This window comes from Xiphias gladius, chromosome 16, assembly GCF_016859285.1.
Source record: "Xiphias gladius isolate SHS-SW01 ecotype Sanya breed wild chromosome 16, ASM1685928v1, whole genome shotgun sequence".
NCBI classification, from domain to species: domain Eukaryota; kingdom Metazoa; phylum Chordata; class Actinopteri; order Istiophoriformes; family Xiphiidae; genus Xiphias; species Xiphias gladius.
This window is the reverse complement of record NC_053415.1, coordinates 16,642,061-16,661,923: the sequence shown is the minus strand read 5'-3', so window position 1 is coordinate 16,661,923 and position 19,863 is coordinate 16,642,061. Positions and strand designations below refer to the sequence as shown.

General features: G+C 42.7%; 1 protein-coding gene across 1 annotated transcript in view; it reads right to left on the bottom strand.

Annotated features, from left to right (window-relative positions):
• igsf3 (immunoglobulin superfamily, member 3) overlaps positions 1–19,863 on the bottom strand; it is a 72,569-nt gene that overhangs the window by 17,539 nt on the left and 35,167 nt on the right. The window contains exons 4-7 of the mRNA XM_040148978.1: positions 11,768–12,187; positions 8,024–8,410; positions 5,124–5,531; positions 1,285–1,710 (exon numbers count right to left, since the gene is read on the bottom strand). Coding sequence (XP_040004912.1) covers positions 1,285–1,710; positions 5,124–5,531; positions 8,024–8,410; positions 11,768–12,187 — 1,641 coding nt within the window. The remainder of the gene's footprint in view (positions 1–1,284; positions 1,711–5,123; positions 5,532–8,023; positions 8,411–11,767; positions 12,188–19,863) is intronic.

Genomic DNA, 19,863 nt, shown 5'->3' with positions numbered 1-19,863 from the left:
TGTTGTTTGTGTTCAGCCACTAATTGGGCTGTGTCTGAATGGGTTTTTCTGTGTGTGTGTGTGTGTGTGTGTGTGTGTGTGTGTGTGTGTGTGTGTGTGTGTGTGTGTGTGTGTGTGTGTGTTTACATCAGTTTACATTTTTGTGTGTATCAATGACAGCGGGGAAAGAGAGACGGTCAATACTATACTATAGGTGTGACCACATTTCCCTGGCTTACTTTGAAAGTGTTATTGACGACCACTGTCTGCTCAATACAGCATCTTCCTTTTCCTCACCTGAACATGGAAGGGGCTTGCAGGCAGGCAAAAACACAAGTCTGCACCTATATTTACATTACAAACAAACACTTGGTATGTCAGAAGATGCTGAATGATTGCTGATCTTATTAACAAGTTTAAAACCTACTTCTCATCACACCCACACACCTTGCTCTAATGGGATCCAACAAATCTGGACCCCACTGTTACTTCCAGTACCACAGTGCTTTGCTGGACAGCTTTGAAAGCCACACTACAACGGTAGGTTTTTTTTATCAGCAGGATGAGTACTTGCCTCAGGCACCTTCACCTGAATAAATGAAGTATCATACTGTTGAGGCACACCACACTGGGATAAACTGGGCCAGTGTGTGTTCATGTGACTGTGTGTGGTTTTGTTGTTTGTGTTCAGCCACTAATTGGGCTGTGTCTGAATGGGTTTTTCTGTGTGTGTGTGTGTGTGTGTGTGTGTGTGTGTGTGTGTGTGTGTGTGTGTGTGTGTGTGTGTGTGTGCGCGCGTGTGCTCGCGTGTGCTCGCGTGTGTGTTTGTGCGTGCGTGTGCGTGGGGAGCACAGAGGGCCAATGAAGGCAGCACAGACAGTTTAATGCCTCTGCTGAGGAAAAAGGTTCAAGGACAGATCGCTCACTCGCTTTCTCACACTTTCTCACTCTCTGTCTCCACCCTTTTTCTTCCCTCTCTCCCTCGTCTTTCACTCAGTTTTGTCTTCCTGTGGGATATTTAGCTATCTTTTCACTGCCCTCCATTAGGAGACTCCACCCTGCCTTGCATGCACAGACACACACACGCGCACCCACGTCCGCACACACTCCAATTAGTGGCTAAACCAGAGACTAAGAACAATTAGAGCAGGCAGAAATCCTCTAAGCGTAGAATCCACGCTATGTGTATCTGTATGAGTGTGTGTGACTGTGTGTCTGAATTTTTGTTTATTCCTGTTTGTGTGCTGGTCTGTGTCTGTCCCAATTAGGTGTGTGTCTGCCTGGCAAGCAGTCATGTGGCTTTACCTGGCTGTAGGACACTGATGCCAAGCAGGTTGGAAGTGCGGTTGGCTACTCTGCTCCAGCTGTTGTCGTAGTTTCTCCTCCAAAGGATGGCGGTGCACTGGTACTTGCCCGCTTCACGGCGCCCTGCCCGGGTCACTGACAGACGGAAGTTGGTGTTGGAGTGGGAGCGGTCCACTGTAGTGCGGGTACCCAGCCCCAGTAACTGCTCCCCCCACTGCAGCGTGCCCTCACGGGTGAAAGTCACCAGGTCTTTGAACTCTCCCTGATCCTCATCATCAGCTTCTGTGCCAGCGGGCTTGAATCTCCAGGTGACAGAAGTGGGGACACGGGGGTTGTGACGGGGCTTGACCAGGCACAGGAGGTCAAATGAGTCTCCAAAGGTTACAGATGGTGTCCGTGATGAGGCCGACACCATGAAGGAGGACTCTAGATGGTAAAAGAAGGGGAGAGAGGATGTTATGATGACACACACAATGATGAACCCCTCAAACATAGAGTACTGCTGATTGCATAATAGTAGTAAACCACAACTTGGGTGTGTGATTGATTCTGTTCTCTAAAAGCTTTAAGTTCAGCAAATGATGTGGAGGTTCATAATCGTTTACGGGAAGGAACTTTTCTTTTAAGCATGGCTGCCAAGAGGAACAAAGCCCCCTGCTGGAACAGATACAGACAGGATTTACTTAAAGGGGACCTATTATGCTCATTTCCAGCTCTATATTTTTAATCTGGGACTCCATTAGACTAGCTTTGCATGATTCACAGTTCAGTCTCTGACGGAAACTGGCAATATTAGCTCAGGCCTTCTGAAGAGGCCGCCTTGAAAGCCCACTTTCTTCTGACTGTCCGAACATTTGGAAGCTTGCCCAGGGGCAGCGTACCCACTGTATGCACTGCCTCATCCTCTTACCGGTGTGGAGGTTCTAAAGGCAAACTGTAAAACTAAGTTACTAGTAACTAAAACTAAGTAACATAACATAATTGATTGGAAATGGAAACTTCTCAAATCCATCTGTACACGTTCAAGCTCAAATCCGATCCAGAATATGAGAGTGGACAGCATGAACATCTGCAGGAACAGAGATTACATCAGGAAACATCTGTTCAGTAAATATTATGCACATTATCTGCTTATTGTGTGACATAACGGCAAATTTAGTCTTTCAATCACAATCCGTATATACATTTTTTTCTATATATGCCCCTGTTAAATAGTTGTACGTGCGGGAAATGTGCTAAAACGCCAACTGAAGTGGAACCTAGCGTTCAGAGCAATCTGAGGCCTGAGCTTTTGTCTAACAGGGAGTACTTTTAAATTTTGTTTACCTCATCATTTCAAACTATGGCCATATTCAATATGAACATCCAACATTGTAACAGTATATATGACAGAAAATAAGGAAAAGCATAATAGGTCCCCCTTAAAGGGCACCAAATTATTTATTGGTAGAGCAGTTCTCAAACTTGACAAGCATTTTCTTCCATCATAATGGCCTAAGTGCCTAAAAACAGCCATTTAGCTTATGCACGTGCATGTGTATGTATGTACTAAGCTGTGCTTGTGTGTAAGTATGAGGTTGTGTGCTTGACTGTGAGAGTGCACCTCAAAATTAATGGTGATGCAACAAAGAAAACCCAGGGGAGAGATTTCTGCTAAGCGCCGATGTTCGATCTACGCCCAGCTCCTTGCCAAGTCTAAACTATCCTCATTAAGCTAAAAACATTCACCCAACTCCATATATAGTATTATTGCCAAGATACATCTACACTGGAAAGCAAGGGAGACAAAAGAGAGAGAGGGAGAGAGAGATAAGACTAGATAAAGATAAATCCCTTTTATCTGCGGCCGTTCAATAAGCCGGCCCTGCTGCGCCTATTTCGGGACATTTCACTGAATGTGAATGATTGAGCTCGAATATGAGAAAGACAGCCCTACACAGATAAAAAAAGAAAGTGGGAGGTAGAATGGATAGATGTTGATGAAGTCTGATTTTTGCCAGATCAGATAATTCATTTCCTTGAGACTTTGCAGATTTCTCCATTATGTTCTTGTCAACAGCCCCTTCACTTTCTCTCCGTCCCTCACCCTCTGTCTTCATCTGACAGCCATCATCCCCGGTGTCCTTCAGGGTGTGTAATCAATGGCTTTCTGTCCAGACTTGGCTACTGCTGGGACAGCCGCCTGGGACCATAATTCTCTAATACACAATAACTCTCTCCTCTCACTCTATCTCTCATCTCCTGGTGCCCCTCGTCCATCCATCCACTGTCTGCCTGCTTCTTCAACACAAAAGAGGATTTCACGCCAATCCATTTTCCCATACAACTGTCTTTCTGTTTGTGTGAATAAACATGAATGCATTTGTTTCCTTCACTATACAAATTGTGTTTGGTGGAGTGGGAGAGTGTGTCTATAAGTGTCAGATACATTCTGGTGTGTGTGTGTATATAGTATATATAGAGTTCTCACTTGTACACACTTTGCCATCCCAGACATCCTGAGGCCCTGTTAAGCCAATCTGCTGGAAAGAGGACTCTACCGAGCACATTTGTCTTCACCGGGGCAACAAAAACACAAGATTCCTGGAGGGCATCCCTCTCTCACCACCTCAAGGTCTTGTCAGTGAGCAGAGGGAATCCATAAAGGATGAAGCCATGAACTACATTAAGGTTCAGTGATCATATATAATATGTTTAGCGTCAGCTCGTTGTGTGTTTCACTAAGAGGACAGGTCAGTGTGAAGCCTAATCTAGGCACAGAATGAAACTGGAGCTCAAATTTCGCTTTTTTTATTTATTAGTTACAAGGACTAAAGAAGCAAGGCAAGAGTTGTAGATGAAAAGAAAGCTGAAACACATGAAAAAAAAAAAAGAGCAAGTGCTCGATCTGCATGGCAGGTTTAGGTCCAATAATATTGCATTCGGAAGCTATAGTGAGAAAAATGAGGACCAAAACAAATCTGAAACAAAGTGAAACACACACATTGACCGTCACACAACAGCGCACATTTAGAAAATCCTTTGATCAACAAGCAGGGAGGAGAAGGAGAGGAGATGTCGAGGATTGTAACTGAAGAGAGACGAGCAGCTTTGGACTTCTTTTCCCTGATTTGCATAATACGTCCCTTGTTCCTCAAACTAATGTTTCTGTTGTTGCCTGAATTTAACAAATGGCCACTTAAAAACTGACATCTCTTCTCTGCAGCACCGCTGTGTGTTGCTGCAGGGAGCTAATCCGTTGGTTTTGTGTGTGTGTGTGTGTGTGTGTGTGTGTGTGTGTGTGTGTGTATGTATTGAGCCTAGTGATCCCGGCCTGCCAGCTCTTCATTGCTCCGCTCCAGTGGCTTCCTCAGCCTGTACGGAGGATGTTAAGCTTAACTCGGCACTGACAGAGGAGATCCACAGACTGTGAAACACATTGCCGCTGCATTTCCATTCTAATAATTCTGGCTAATCCATATGGGTGTGTGCGAGTGTGTGCGTGCGTCTATGATGGGTGTCACAGAAGCACTGCTCTTGACGTGTGGCAGGTGGTGAGAGAGAGGGAGAGTGTGTGCGTGTTTGTGTGTGTGTGTGTGTGTGTGTTTGTGTCATAATAGCTCTTTTCCCTGGGTGGTGCATGAATAAACCATGGTTTATTCCACTATGTGGACTGCATGTTCTGACTGAGCAGTCTTTAGCAAATCACAAATCATATGTATCTCTTTCATTTGGTGTGCATGTGTGCATACACACTGTCTAGTCTTTTCTTGTCTTGTCTTGAGTGTTCACATGCTTTACTGACTCGGAGATATTAGAATATACACAATATTAGGGTTAATTAGGCTGAAATAACTTACCAACAGTCTTGACAGTGACTGTCTTGGTGGCTGACTTCTCTCCTATCTTCTCCCAGTTTAGCTCTGGTTCAGTGCCGGTCTGAAGCCAATCAGTGGCTGTGCAGCGGTACTGACCCTCATCCCCAGGTAAGGCATTGTACAGGGAAAGAGAGAATGTATCGGCTCGCACCTTCTCCACACGTATCTCCCCGTAACTGGAGCGCTCTCTGTAGGCGGGGCTGTGCCAAATCGTGCCATCCCGATACACAGAGGCCACCTCCTGGGCCGGTCCAGTTGCCTGCTTGTCTGTCAACTGCCAGACAACAGACAGGGGACCTGTAGTGGACTGGACTGAGCAGGTCAACTGGATCGCGTCGCCCTCTAGGACTTCTGAGGAGTTACTGGACAACGACACCGTGATGTTGCTCTCTGAGAGGGAAAAGCAAAGAGAGATAGACAACGAGGTGAGCATGAGAAGTATATATCTGAGACAGAATGCATAAGGACAGATGGGGAAAGAGTTAGAAAAAGTTCCTCAAATTCTCAATTTCCTCTCAAGCTGAATCTCACAGACAACAAAAATAAGACTCTCTGTGTTAAAACATTTGGAGAGTGCAGGAGGCCAGGGGCAATCAAAAAAATTGTTGAGCCTGTTCGCAGGAGTTAAACACAATCCTGTGCAAGTGCTCTGCAGGTGTGTATGTAAGAGTTTGTGTGGGAGGACAATAGTGTAGTTTGTAACTGGCCTTGGGCACATCAGAGTGACAGCCAGAGAAGAGGCCCTGGTGAGTTTCTGTATGTGGATTGAGATTCTCTTTCTGAACACTGTGTAGCTTGTTGACCAAGTCCAAATGGGCAATAGTAAAGAAGACTGGGGATCTCATGGCTCAGCAAAACTTCAGAATAAGAGGAGGATAAAAGTCTTTACTGGCTCTGCTGCTCGGGTTTTTCTGCTTTATCTTGACTCTCATCACTTCAGCGTCCATCAAACATTAAGGAGATGTGGTTGACCGAAAAGCTCTCTTAGTCCTTTGGGGCCAACACTGCTGTCTCTTGGGAGTGTGGCTCAAGGTTTCTCCTTTTTTTTTACCCCTCCCCTGAGGCCAAGCTCTGCTGCTTCCCTCTCAGCTTGCTGGTCCTCCTAATAAGCATGAGCTCTCTGTGAATATGGAATAAACTTGCTTCTTACTTCTATCATTCTCAAATGAACAAAGGGAAAAACCTTCATCCTTTTCTTGTTCCTCTCTGTCTTTAATTTTAAACAGCTCCATAGTTTTTCCACAGCTACAAATGTTCTATCATTTTTTGATACTGAGATGTGAAGAGAAGATTGTTAGACAGTTATAAATGTAGATACATACATCCTCCCTCCATTAAAATTGTCTAGTTTCTGGACAGCTTTCTGTTACTCTAACTTTCCTTTTTGGTTCTCTTTGAACATTAATTCTTGATTTTGTTTTACATTTTCCCCACTAGCTGCTCTGACTTTTTTTTTGAACTACAGAAAGCATTTTCTCCCCATTTTTCAGTACAGCCCCTCGCTTTTTTCTTTACTATTGGTCTTGTCATTTCTATCTGTATGGTAGAGATTCAGTGGGGCATGTAAGCTCTCTCTCTCTTTTTCATTGCAAAGGTAAACTCATCCATCAACGCTGATATATCATATCAAATTTGGAATTTGTTTACCTTTGTTTTTTTGCTGTGACGTTTGCCTGACTCCTCAACTTTAACCCCTGTCGCACCCCATTACAGACTCTCACCCAATTCCCACAATTAGAGTGATGAAACTGTGCGTGTGTGTGTGTGTCTGTGTGTGTGTGTGTGTGTATGCAGGTAAGAGAAGGCAGACATGGGTGGCCAGTTTGTGCATGATATAAATGCTGCCTCACCGCTACTGCTGTGTTTCATGGAAGTTCTGCTCCAATAACCATGGCTATTATACTGTGTAAACACTATAAACATCTTTTATAGGGCATTAAGGTCTTTTGTTGGAAAAACAAAAACTCCCATACAGAGAGGTTCCCAGGAGAGTGCTGCAGGCTTGGGGCCATTGTTTTGGGCTGATTTAGCAGAGGGTGCAGAGCGGTCAGGATAAGGTAACGTTGGCTGCTTGAGAGCAGATACTACTCTGTGGTTATTATGCTTTATTATACTGGTAGCAGCTGGCTCCATACACTATTCCAGTCCTGGGAGACATGGAGGTATAAAGAGAAGAGGGGATGGAGGACATGACCCGAACTGATGGAAGTGAGTTTTCCTGCTGTCGCTTACAGCAATCTCAGTGACAGATGAGAGGATTGTCAGGTTTGACTGTAAACTTGCATCAATCAGCTGCAAGCCTGACACAACCCCACCAGCCAATCTTGCTTAACCCATCTGAGGAGAACTGCCCCAACAGAGCACATTAATTTAGCCTAGGGAACCACTTAGAGGGCCCTGGAGAACAAGGCCCCTTTCTCTGCTTCTTTTCTTTTTCCACGGTTTCATTTCATGGCTGTTAGCTCAGCCTCCTTGACTCTGAACTCCTCAGCTCTCCATTATCCTACTATAGTGTTACCCCCCTCCCAGCTAAACCAAGTAAATGGGAAGGACCATAATGCTGCATTACCAATCCTTAGCAATCCACTCAAACAGAAAATACATCAGGAATAAGAGCACCATTATCCTCTCCCTTCTTACTCACAGCTAACAATAGAGACTGTGCAGCTATCTGTTATAGGCCACCTTGTAGGGAGAGCGATGGCGGAGAGCGACAGAGAGAAAGAGAGAGAGGCTGGAGCGGAGCACAGCATGACATTCTCCACTGCTTATATGAAGATAAAACTCTTATTATGAAAAGCTCGTCATTCCTGGTGTAATGGACAACCAAGGACAGGACAGGAGAAGTAAACTAGTGGCCTCGTGAACAGATTATTACTCACTGAGTGGCTGGACTGTGATCTGGACATTGCGAGACCTCTTGCTGCGGTCGATGAAGTCTCCCGTGGGTGTCTTCTCCCGCTCAGTCACGCGGCAGATGTATTTCCCAGCATCCTCGGGGCGTAGATGCTGCAGCTTGAGCAGGTGCACGTTGATGCTCTCTTTACGTATGGTCATGTGACCAGCTGCCTCACGGGCGACATAATCGGGGCCCAGGACAGGCACGGCACTGGGGCCCACCACGGCCACCGGTGAGCTGCTGAAGACCCACGACACCGAGAAGAAACGCTCGGGGACATTCTGGGCCTCAATGGTGCAGCGAAGCTCCAGCGGCTCACCGGCCGTGAAGGACCGTCGCTCCGTGCTCACCTGGATGCTGAAGTCCCGATCTGAGTGAAAGAGATGGTGGAAAACAAAGGAAACATCAAGGTTAAAGGAATGTTTAGTAAAATAATCAGAAATGTGGTCAGGTGCCTGTAAACAAAAAAAAAAAGTTAAGTACTGTAGCGGAAACTCTCACTGATATAACTGTGATATATGAAGCAAAAAAGAAAAAAAATCCCTTTTTGAATGTTGCACATATGTAATTGTAGCTTAGAAAGACAAGAATTTCTTTTCTTTATCAAATACCAGTAAATGTACAAACACAGCATCTGATTTTAAATAACACAACAGAATTGAAAGAGCCTCGGTGTGGGAGAGACATTTGTTACGTTCCCAAACAACTTGTTTCTGATTTCTAAAATAAGACTGATAAATATGGGCTACAAATGAAATGCATAACACTGCTGCGTTCTCTTAAAAATCCACAATCTGGGATGCTGAACCTGCATGCTAAAAGAGAGAAAGTGAGAAGATTGAGGGGGTGGGTGCTTAAGGTGGGGGTTGAGTTGGTCAGGGATGGGAGGGGGCAATAAAATAGCATCAGTTAGTGCCAACGAGAGAGAGAATAGAAACTAGAGAATGTTGAGGTCACACGGTCCATCGCTCCGGTAAAATGCTGATCTTTCAGAGAGCTTAGCTCTCTCTCCCCTCTTGGTTTCACCTCTGCAATAAAAAACATCTAATTAAAATTCTCTTCAGCAGTCTGAAACAGAGTCAGGCACTCTCTCTTCCTCCTCCTGCAAGGTCTAAGACAGAACAGACTAAGAGTAAACACTGCTTGTGCTAGCTCCTCCACTTGGCCAAATTACACTTCTTGCCTGCGCATGTGCTGTTGTGTTTGCATGTGTGTACATGGCTGTGTGTTCGGTTTTATTTGCTGTATTAATTTCCAGATGATGAGCACAGTATGTATGAGAGACGGCTGCTTTGCCTCTCAGTGAGGTGATAGCCCTGAGCTGTAATTACAAAGACTTTAAACAGACTTCCTGAGAAACATACTCATGGAAAAGTTCAAAGCCTGCCGTTGGTATAGAGCTCATTATGCAGGGGAACAGTATTATTTGGGGGCTCTTGGTGGGGGGTGGGGTCCTTTGACATACCAAAACACATGAATGCTCGCACATACTAAATATTTACATAAAAACATATAAAGTACATTTACTTGTACGGAAACAATCAGGATCTACCAATAAATACGAAATTAATTGTTTACAATTTTGATAACAAATGTATAGTTCAAGGCAAAAAGGCAAACATTTTCTGGCTCCAGCTCTTCAGTAATGATCATTGTAAATTAGATATTTTTGGTTTTAGTATGACTCCTTGGAAGTTTTGTTCTATTTTTGACATTTCATAAACAAAACAAAAAAACCAAAACACAATTCCCCCCCCAAAAATCATCACTCGATTAATTAACAATGAATAATTATTACTGGCAGCCCCAGTACACATATGAATGCATATAATGGCATAGGCTTGAAGAAAACAATCCACTGATGCCAAAACAAAGAACAGCCTTGCTACAACAAAGCAGCAGCACAGCAAGACATCGTATTATGACATTTGAATGTCGTTAAATGTTAAGGAAGGGGAGCCAAGCTAAAAGAGCCATGACCTGCATTGACAAGATCTGGTCACTACTCAGCATGGAGCTCTATTGGGTCCATGTTTTATAGAGGGAGTCCAACTGAGAGGATGCAGAGACTCGGGATAGAAAACAATACCCAGCTCAAGTACCAGACGGAGTAAGGAGGAAGGGGGTGATGGAGAAAAACTGAGGGAATGGGAAAAAAAATGCAGTGATGAAACATGACTGACTGCAGAAAATGAGAGTTGATGTGAGAGTGGGAAACAAAGGAGGAGGTGAGAGAAAAAGAGAAAGAAAGAGAGAGATACTAAAACAGAGAATGAGAGGTACATTAGGATTCTGCTCCTCTCCCTGATGCCGGCTGTGGGTGATTAGCTAGTGATGGGGCTGTCTTGAGATCTACTCCATCTTTTATAATAGGAGTCTAATGAAGGAGCTGCTTCCTCTCTCTGAATTTTTCTGTCAAATATGCACTTGGACAGGTGCACACATCAAATAAACAAGTTTAGCCTAAAGGTATCCAAGTTGTGCCCTCATTGGGTAATAAGTAAGAACACAAGAAGAAATCAAAATAAATTCACACACACACTTGAGTTTGAGCACTCACACCCACAGCCGTGCACTATAGCACAATTCTGCAGTATTCTCTTTGTCACGCAACAACACCTCCATCCATTATAGATTACAGAGAAGACAAAGAGTGACGATGGGTGCTGAGAGGGGAGCTCTTTGTGCCTTTTGTCTCCTCCCTGAGGTAGGAGCTCATCTGACAAACCTGCTAAACATCTGAGTTACCACTCTCCTTCTCATCTACCCAGCACTATCTGGGGCACCATCAAGTTGTACTGGTCCAGAGCAGAACTGATGCTTAATGAAGAAAGGCAAAATGATTCTTCTTTGAGGTGACTTACTGCCATAACACTTGCCGCTGTGTGCTGCCTTGGTAATTGAGCCAATGTCAAAACAGTTCATCACCAATCTCCATGGCCCTTCCTTAGAAGCATACAAAGAGGTTCTCTATGTATGTAGAATACAGCAAAACAGATGTGATGGGGTCAAATCAGGTGGGAGAATATGAGGACGTGTGAGGAGTCGTAAAGCTGTCTGTGTTTCTGGTCCATCAAGTCTAGATGTCGACAGCTTATTAAATGATTATCATATGAGGCATATTCCTCCATTAGCCACCTCAACAGTTTCCCCCATACTTCTATGATGCACCCCTTGTTACTTACTCAACCCCATGTCCCCTCTGCCACCCTTCCCTCCCACTTCCTCTTCCTCCTTCAGTTGGTAAGTCCCTTCCATTAGACAATCCCCTCTTTCAGTGCTGCAAATTCCCTTAACCAGCATGGTTTTTCCCACTAATGCACTCACGCAAAACTAGACTGGTTTAATTGTTGGCGAGGAGTGATTGAAAAACCCATTCTTGGCTACTGATCTCTGGGCCACTCATAGCCTGGAGAGATTTTAAATGTGCAAGCCATAGGTCTCCCATGTCAAACACCCACGCTGTTTGGAGCTCGTTAAATTATTCTTGGATGTGCTTGTAATTTTGCCCATCAAAAAGACACAAATACAAAAGTGGGGGTCTGTGGAGGTTTAGTTAAGCCCGTTTTAGTAAGCTAATGAGCTTAGTGTTAGATACTGATCAGCAATCAGAGGAAGCCGGCCCACATGCATGCGTGTGCTTGTCAAAAAGACAGGGACCTAAGAGTAGACCAGCCTTTACCCTCTCTCATTCCTCTTTTTCACAGAATCTCCTCCCTTTACTCACCAGCAGGCTGAATGCGGAGCTGAGTCTTGTCGCTCTGCTTGCGGGTCATGGCAAACCAGCTGCCGTCTGGGTCCTGAATCCACTCAGCAGCCTGGCAGTAGAGCAGGCCCTGGTCCACTGGCTGCAGCTTGTGAATGGTCAGCCTGTAGGCCGTAGCACTGGTTTTATCCAGCCTGAGGTCCCCTGCTGCCATCCTCTGCCGGTACGGTCCCCCAGAGCGGAGAACAAAGTCCCTTGACAAGGTGACCAGCTCCTGAGGTGGGGCAGCCGCATCCTCCGGAGATCGAAGATACCAACCCACTGACAAGTGAGTGTGCTGCATTGTGGTCCGAGACACCTCACAGGTAAGCTGTAGTGTGTCGCCCTCCACCTTGGACAGAGTCTGCGCTGGCGCTGTTATTGTCAAGGAGTCAGCGATGACTGCAAAAATAAAAAAAAGAAGAAGTCAGAAGAAGTCATTAGCACTTAGAGTTGGAATGTGTGGAGGTTTTTGGAGATGTAGGGGCAGATTAGAACCCTATACCTGTATATAAAAAAAATCCTCAAATACCATGTAATTCTGCTGTAAGTGGTTCAAAATCTGATTTATTCCCCATTGTGAGGAAAAGGTGTTAATGCAACCAAGCTTCTGTTCTGAGGTGACTGCTCTCTATTTGCTTTTTCATACACGACTTTCACACGTCACAGTGCGTTGATGGCATTTTCTCTATCTCGCACACCCAGATGCCTCCAGAGACCCCTCTGGCACTTCTTTCAGACTGATTATATCCCATATGGTTTAGTATAGCAAAGATAACAGCTTCACACTGGCATCTTACAGCCGTGTTCCCTCTCACCAAACTTCTCAAACATTTTTTTAATCACACATACTAAATATATAAACTGCGAGTTAAAATCGCCGCAATAAATTCCGGCCAGCCCTTTTATCTACAATACAACTGAGAACAGAGGACGGACTTCAAGCCAGATGGTTGCGAACAGGGGAGATGAGAGAGGGGGACAGTCAAGTGTAAGGAAGCAACAGAGACATCAAGATGTGATCGTTTCAGAAAGCAGGCTGGAAACACTCAGAACACAGAAATAAACACATATAGCTTTTAAAAAGGAGCCTGTATTAGCTAAAGAAGTATTTTTGGATGTGTACCAGGGCACTGCTGTGCCCTGTGTGTGGAAGAGAGAGACTGATAGATAGCACTGGACCTAAGATTCCAAACCGTCATGCATTAATTACAACCAAAAAGAAGAGAGGTCTTAAGGTCATAATAAAAAAAAAAAAAAAAGTAGTTCCAATATGCTGAGTGTGAGCTCTCGCTGCTGTGTTTAGATGTGTTTGGCTTCACAAGACTGATATCCTGTTTGTCTCCCTATCATTTACACAATGCAGTACTTGAGGCAGCAGACATATGGATGGTCTAAAGACATACAAACATACGTTCATATGTGCACAATGCTTGGAAAACAGAGAATATACAGACACGTCAGTGTTCAGCGTTCACAATGGACAGCATACAACCATTTAAGCTAGGCCGGGATAAGATGAATTTAGTGAATAATGAAGAGAGAAGCTTTCTTGCATTGCCATGTTGTGACTGTGAGCCCTTCTTAGAAACCAGAAAATCAAATTGCTTTATATGAGTATATGCTAGTGGCGTGCTTTGTCAAGATGTTTGGCTAACCAGGCTCTTAAGGGATTGTCATTGTAAAGACTACAAATCAGCATGCTTGAGGTCTCTGCTTCTCCTCAACTCACCTGCTATGACCAAACATGGATGCAGGAAAAAGGCTTTATCCCTGCGTTCTTCAGAATGTATGCAAGTACATACTATATGCATGCACTCAAAGTAAACATGTGTCTGTCTGTGTGTGTGTGCTCATGTGTCTGTACATAAAAACATGATTCTCATTGAGAGAGGGGGATTGCAGGAAAAGAGAAACAGACACCACTAATGAAACAAATGGCGGGAACAAAGGCAGAGAGATCAGAGAAAAAAAGATTGAGGGGGAGGAGAAAAGAGGCTTGACATCTGGTTATTGGAGTTTCACAAGACATTCAAACAAGAAACAGCGTTAAAACAGCAGTAGCAGGAAAATAAAGAGACTAATCAGGTGGGTCAGACATAGTGGCACTCTAATGAGATGCTACATTCTGGAGATACATATATACAGTAAGCCCAGACAAGAGTTAACAGTTACGTGAAAGCTTCAAGCAATCTTGAAAATACTGACGAGGTCTGACTGAACATGTAATCTAATCCACTTCTAAATTACCTTCAGTGCCTGATAAACAGTTTAGCAGCAAGGGAGGTTAATTGTAGTCATGGGTAGCAATAAAACTATATTTGTTTGTTGGTTTTATGATATAATGAAAGACATGGGAATCATACTGGACCTGTATCAGAGTTTATATTCATATGCTTTATTTTTAACAGGTTAAGGCTGAGCAATCTGCCTCTCCTAATGGCTGTAACTGCCGGGTGATAATTCTTCATTATTAAAATTTACAAATTTTCACTGGAATCATATTGTGATTATACATACATATACACACATATATATACACATACATATGTACATATACATACATACATACGTATAATATATACACGTACACATACATACGTATACATATATACACATATAAGTACATGTAAATATACACGTAAACATATATAAACATACATACACATAAACACGTACACATGTATAAACATACATACACGTAAACACGTACACATATATAAACACACATACGTATACATACACACATACACGTATATATACAGACACACACACACACACACACACACACATATTTATACATACACACACACATATATATTTATATGTATATATAAATACGCATACATCCATATCCATATACACACATACGCATACATCCATACACACACATATACACACATATACACACATACGCATACATCCATTAACACACACACACACACACACACACACACACACACACACACACACACACACACACACACACACACACACACACACATATATTTATATGTATATATAAATACACATACATCCATACACACACATATACACACATACGCATACATCCATACACATAAACACACATGCACACACACATACATACACACACACATATAATATAACATTATATTATAGATATATATTATATAAATAATATAATATATAAATAATATAATATCAACTCTGACTCTCCAGTCAACACTGGGTGAATGGCAGCCCCACACATACATACTATTACCACAACAACAACACACCTACGCTACAACCTGCCATTGCCATAGCAACCCTCCCACATGATGCTGGGGGCCTCTGAGAACACCCGGTAGTTTCTATAACAACCGCAATCCCCAACACCAACCCAGTTTTGAACCTGATTGCCATCCACTCTGTGGACCCCACACCTGCGGCACAGAATGTGAAAACAGCAAACAGCTGATTCTTCATGTCCCTTGGCCCACTTCTTATGGAGATATTTAATATGTGAAATCCTCTGGGCCAATCAGATCCCTAAACACAGATATATGTGGAAGATAGAACCAATCAGATAGCACCAGCCAATGTCAGTGAGTGTGTCCAAGGGTTGGGACGAGGTTGTAAACACACCGAGATCCTCCAATAGCCCCACTGACCTCAATCTGGGAAGGATTAAGAACAGCATGAGATGGCATTCTCGTGCACACACACAAAAGAAAGTGTGTTTTTTTTAATTAAAAAACTATTACAAAACACATTAATGAGCTGCACCATGCAATTGAATGTTTCTTCATTATGATGAACATGGTGGTTTATATAAATAAATATCCCTTTCAGCGTCCTGCTGCAGTAAATACTCACCATCACACCAAATGTATATCAATCCCAAACTGAAAATAGTCGCGATCTAATCTTATTTAATTTCCCTCACTAACACCAACTGCCAGAGAAAGTGTGTCGAAGTTGATTGGAATAGGGATGGGATATTCAAAAAATTTTGAATCATATTTAATCACTTCACCTCTGCAAAAAACTGTGCATGTGTTCACTGCAACTCAATGAACCAAATTTCTATTACCATAAAATAAAAGACTTAAAGATTTATGAATGAATTAAGCTAATTTTCTTTATTGTTTCACATTCTTAGAAACTGGAATCTCTAAGTACTAGTGATTAAAACCTTTTTTACGGAAAAATCAAATAATCTTTCGAATTTTGAGATGGAGGTGCTTATGTGTGGATTTGAGGAAAAACGTGTCTGTTATTCTACTTTTTTTGACTGACACAGAAGCTCTCAATCCTTTATAAATCTTTAAAACTACTCTCTTCCTGCTCTACCTCATCTGCAATTTTTGCTTTCATCTCTCTCCACTCCTGATCTTCCCTGACTCTCTCCACCCTCTGATGTGAGCGACGGTTGTCATCCCTCAAGCTGGCCTTTTAAGTCCAGTCACACAGGGATACAAGTGTGGGGGACATGAGGACACAATAATGTAGGAAAAGAGATTTTGCAAAGATGACAGAAAAAGAGAAAAAGATCATAATTTATGAAGTCTGATCTGTACATTTTGCATGCACCCGAACTTTTAACATCTCTCTACACTGTGTGAGATGGCTATTGAAGTTGCAGGAGCAGTAAAGAATCCTTAAAGAAAAAATAAGTAACAGGAAATCAAATACCAGTGTTTGTTTGTGTGTTCAATGTTTTCACATGAGTGTTTATGGGAACATGGTTTTTAAAGATGGAACAAAAACAGCAGATAGCGAAGATCCAGCCACCCAACACTTTGTGCTCTCTGTTGTGGTCTTGTCATGGGAGAAGATGATTACATGAGTAAATGGAGAGATTCACAGTGCCCTCTGGATGTTACCACGGCTACAAATGTTCTGGCTCACATAAGCACGAGCTCTCTCCTTTCAGCAACACGAATAACACATGTATGCACCCACATAGATGTCATTTCATTGTGTTTCTCTGCATTTGTTTGCACTTGTGTGTTTATGTGCCTATTTAAAATGCCTACTTGTTTAGAGTAAAGGGTGCGAGTTTCTGGCTCTGTTGTTTACTTCAGTGAGAGTCTGGTGGTAGCTTAGTCTCAGTTTGGAAATGTCTAACTTTTGCCACTGGCTGCTGGCCAATCGAAATGAAGGAGTAATTGTCAATGGTGTGTAACAATGACAATATCAATGAAGAAGCTTCTCTCTCACATATATTTGAATTCATTTATGTCTGCTGGCAAATAATGCAACAAACTATGGTGAGGCAGAAACCCCTATGACAGGTTGACCCTACTAGCTACACTTGATAGTCAAAAGTATGTAGACACCTGAACAAAGTATCTGGATATTCATTTGTGCTTGTTGGACATTTTACTCCAAAACCTTGGGCTTTAATTTGCTACCATACTACCCTTTGCTTTTCCAGGAAGGTGTTGCACAAGATTTGGAAAATGGCTGCAGGGGTTTGCTCCCATTCAGCCACAAAAGCATCAGTGAAGTTGGTCGCCAATGATGAGCAATAAAGCCTGGCTCACAGACAGCAAAACAATTCATCCCAAAAATGTTTGATGCGGTTGAGTCAAATTTTTCCAAACCATACCCAGAAACCCTTTTTTTGGGCTTTGCTCTCTGCTCAGGCGCACCCTTATGTTGAATCAGGAAAGGCCTTCATCGAACTATTGCTGTACTGTAAAACACTGTACAACTAAGATTTCCCTTAACTGGAAGGGCCCAAACCTAAAGAAAAACAGCATCAATCTATAAGCACAAAAATTATATGGACCAGGGTAGTCCACATACCTTTTCCCTCTAGTGTATGACATTCACAATACTACTGCCTAGCACTGCAGATGTTCAGCCACAGCTGAAGTGTTTACTCCTTTATAATGTTCAATGGTCTTAAGTGTGTGTGTGTGTGTGTGTGTGTGTGTGTATGTGTGTATATGGGTTTTTGCTACAAAGCGAAAGGCCATTTGGCAAAGTCAGTAGGGTAATTATTGTTAATTATTCTGTGAAACTAAAGCCCCTTTCACATTGAACAAAAAAACCCACTGACACCCACTAACATCTGGCTTTTGTGTTCAGTGGGAAAGGGTACAATTGGCATTGATTCCCAGGTCAAATTAATCTGCAGTAGTCAGGGGTATTTATCGGCTCCAGCTTGGCAGTGATGGAAACATGACAACCGGGTGGACATGGTCATTTTTGCCCCTTTTCCTCCTCTTGGAAAGAGTGAGAGGAGCCCCAAAATAAATTTACCACACATTTACCGACCAAAACCTCTCACATGGAGGTTCAAACACTGACAGAAGCACCAACCTGCGGATACAAAAAGTCGCGACGGATCCATTTTACCAGTTTACACAGTGGATAGCAGCTCAACTCTCAGTCCTCTGTGTAGGGATGGCCCTACAATAAACTATCTTTTATAGAAAGTCATGCTTACTAGAAATTTTGGTCCATCACTGCGTGTAGGATAATTGAATGCCGTCCCTTCCTGTTGTAATAGTCTGCAGGGTTGTCCCTGGGAGAACTCATCTACTGGCAAAGGGAAAGGAGTAATTGCCTTTTTTAGTGGGTGTACCCACATTTAAAAAAACCTGCATATCCGTGCTAATTCTGGTGTAAAAAGGGTATGAGAGTACTGCTGAAAGGCAAAGTGGGCGATCCTCAGCTCCACTTCATTTGAGTCCAGTCTCATCACAAAGCAGATGTCACTTACTGACCCAATATGCCTGCAACACATGCAGGCATATTGGGTCAGGAAGTAATAGAAAGCGAGATAAACCTACACCTGTCTCTCTCATACTTATTGTCCATTACCCTGCCCATTCATATACTTCACTCCTTTGTTCTTCTCTGTGAGAGCTGTTGATGAGTCAGAATGAGGGATGAAGAGGTTCATTTGGGAAACTGGGAGAGAGGAGGGTAAAATAGGTGAATGGGGAAAAAGGGTGAGGATGAAGACAAAGGAAAAGGAAGAAAAGATAAAAGATGAATAACAAAGTTGCTGTGCTCTTTTGCTTGATACATCCCACAACCCACCACACACATACACACCAACTCTTTGTGATTCTTGTGTAGGAAATGGAAAAACTACTTCAGATAGATAATTATTATCGTGTTTGTAGCCAACAGTATATATAGATAGTGTACTCGTCAGTCTTACTTTAGTACCCTACATTCATGCACGCACTAACACTAACACAAATCTGCTGAACAGCACAGCACTTCCTCAGGAGACAGGGAAAGCAAGCAGGTCATCAAACAAAACACAGTGAACAACCAGTACAGCAAACTCCGAAGAAAGGTCTGCAGACTATTCTCAAGAGCTTTTACTGATAATAAGGACAGGATATAGAGTAAAACAAGAAAAAAGGGCAGAGTAAAGATCATGCCTTGGAGCCATAAAAGAGACATGTGGGAGCCCTCTTCAACAGAGAAAAAATGGGTGATGGAAAAAAAGTAGAAGACAGGAGTTGAAGGTTGCAGTGTGGGATCTAAACGCACAGCAGGGTGTATTATCTGTAAAACAACACACAAACATGATCAGATGAGACCCGCACCTAACCAAGTCTAAGAAACAGAACAGTCCTCTTTTGTATGTGTTAATATGTAATATCTGTTTTCACATATTTATGTGTTATGCAATACAGACATAAAGATGTTGTGCATTGTATGGGCACAGGGAAACAATTACGTATCTATTAAGTTCTCATGTCAAAATGTTGTGTTTGTTAATATGATCTCTTGTGAATTTATGACAATGTGTTGCCAAGGTGCTGCTATTAGTAAGGCCTGTATTTTTTTTTTATTTTTTTTTTAATCTTTTTTTTTTTTAATGCACAATATACAGTACCAAGGGATTTTATGTTTCTATTTACTCAAGTTTTGTGTTCACTGCTGAAGGAAGCTTTGGCCAACGTAGTTCAACATAAACTAGGTTCTGTAATGACCACAGTTTAGAAAATCTTGCAGTAATAATAAAGTGTAAGGGAAAATGGGGGGAAAATAGCAAAATCATTAAGGAACATGGGTGTAGCACAAAAGTACTACGCTACTACTTCTGTGACTATAATCTTAGAATCCTCCTCAAGAAT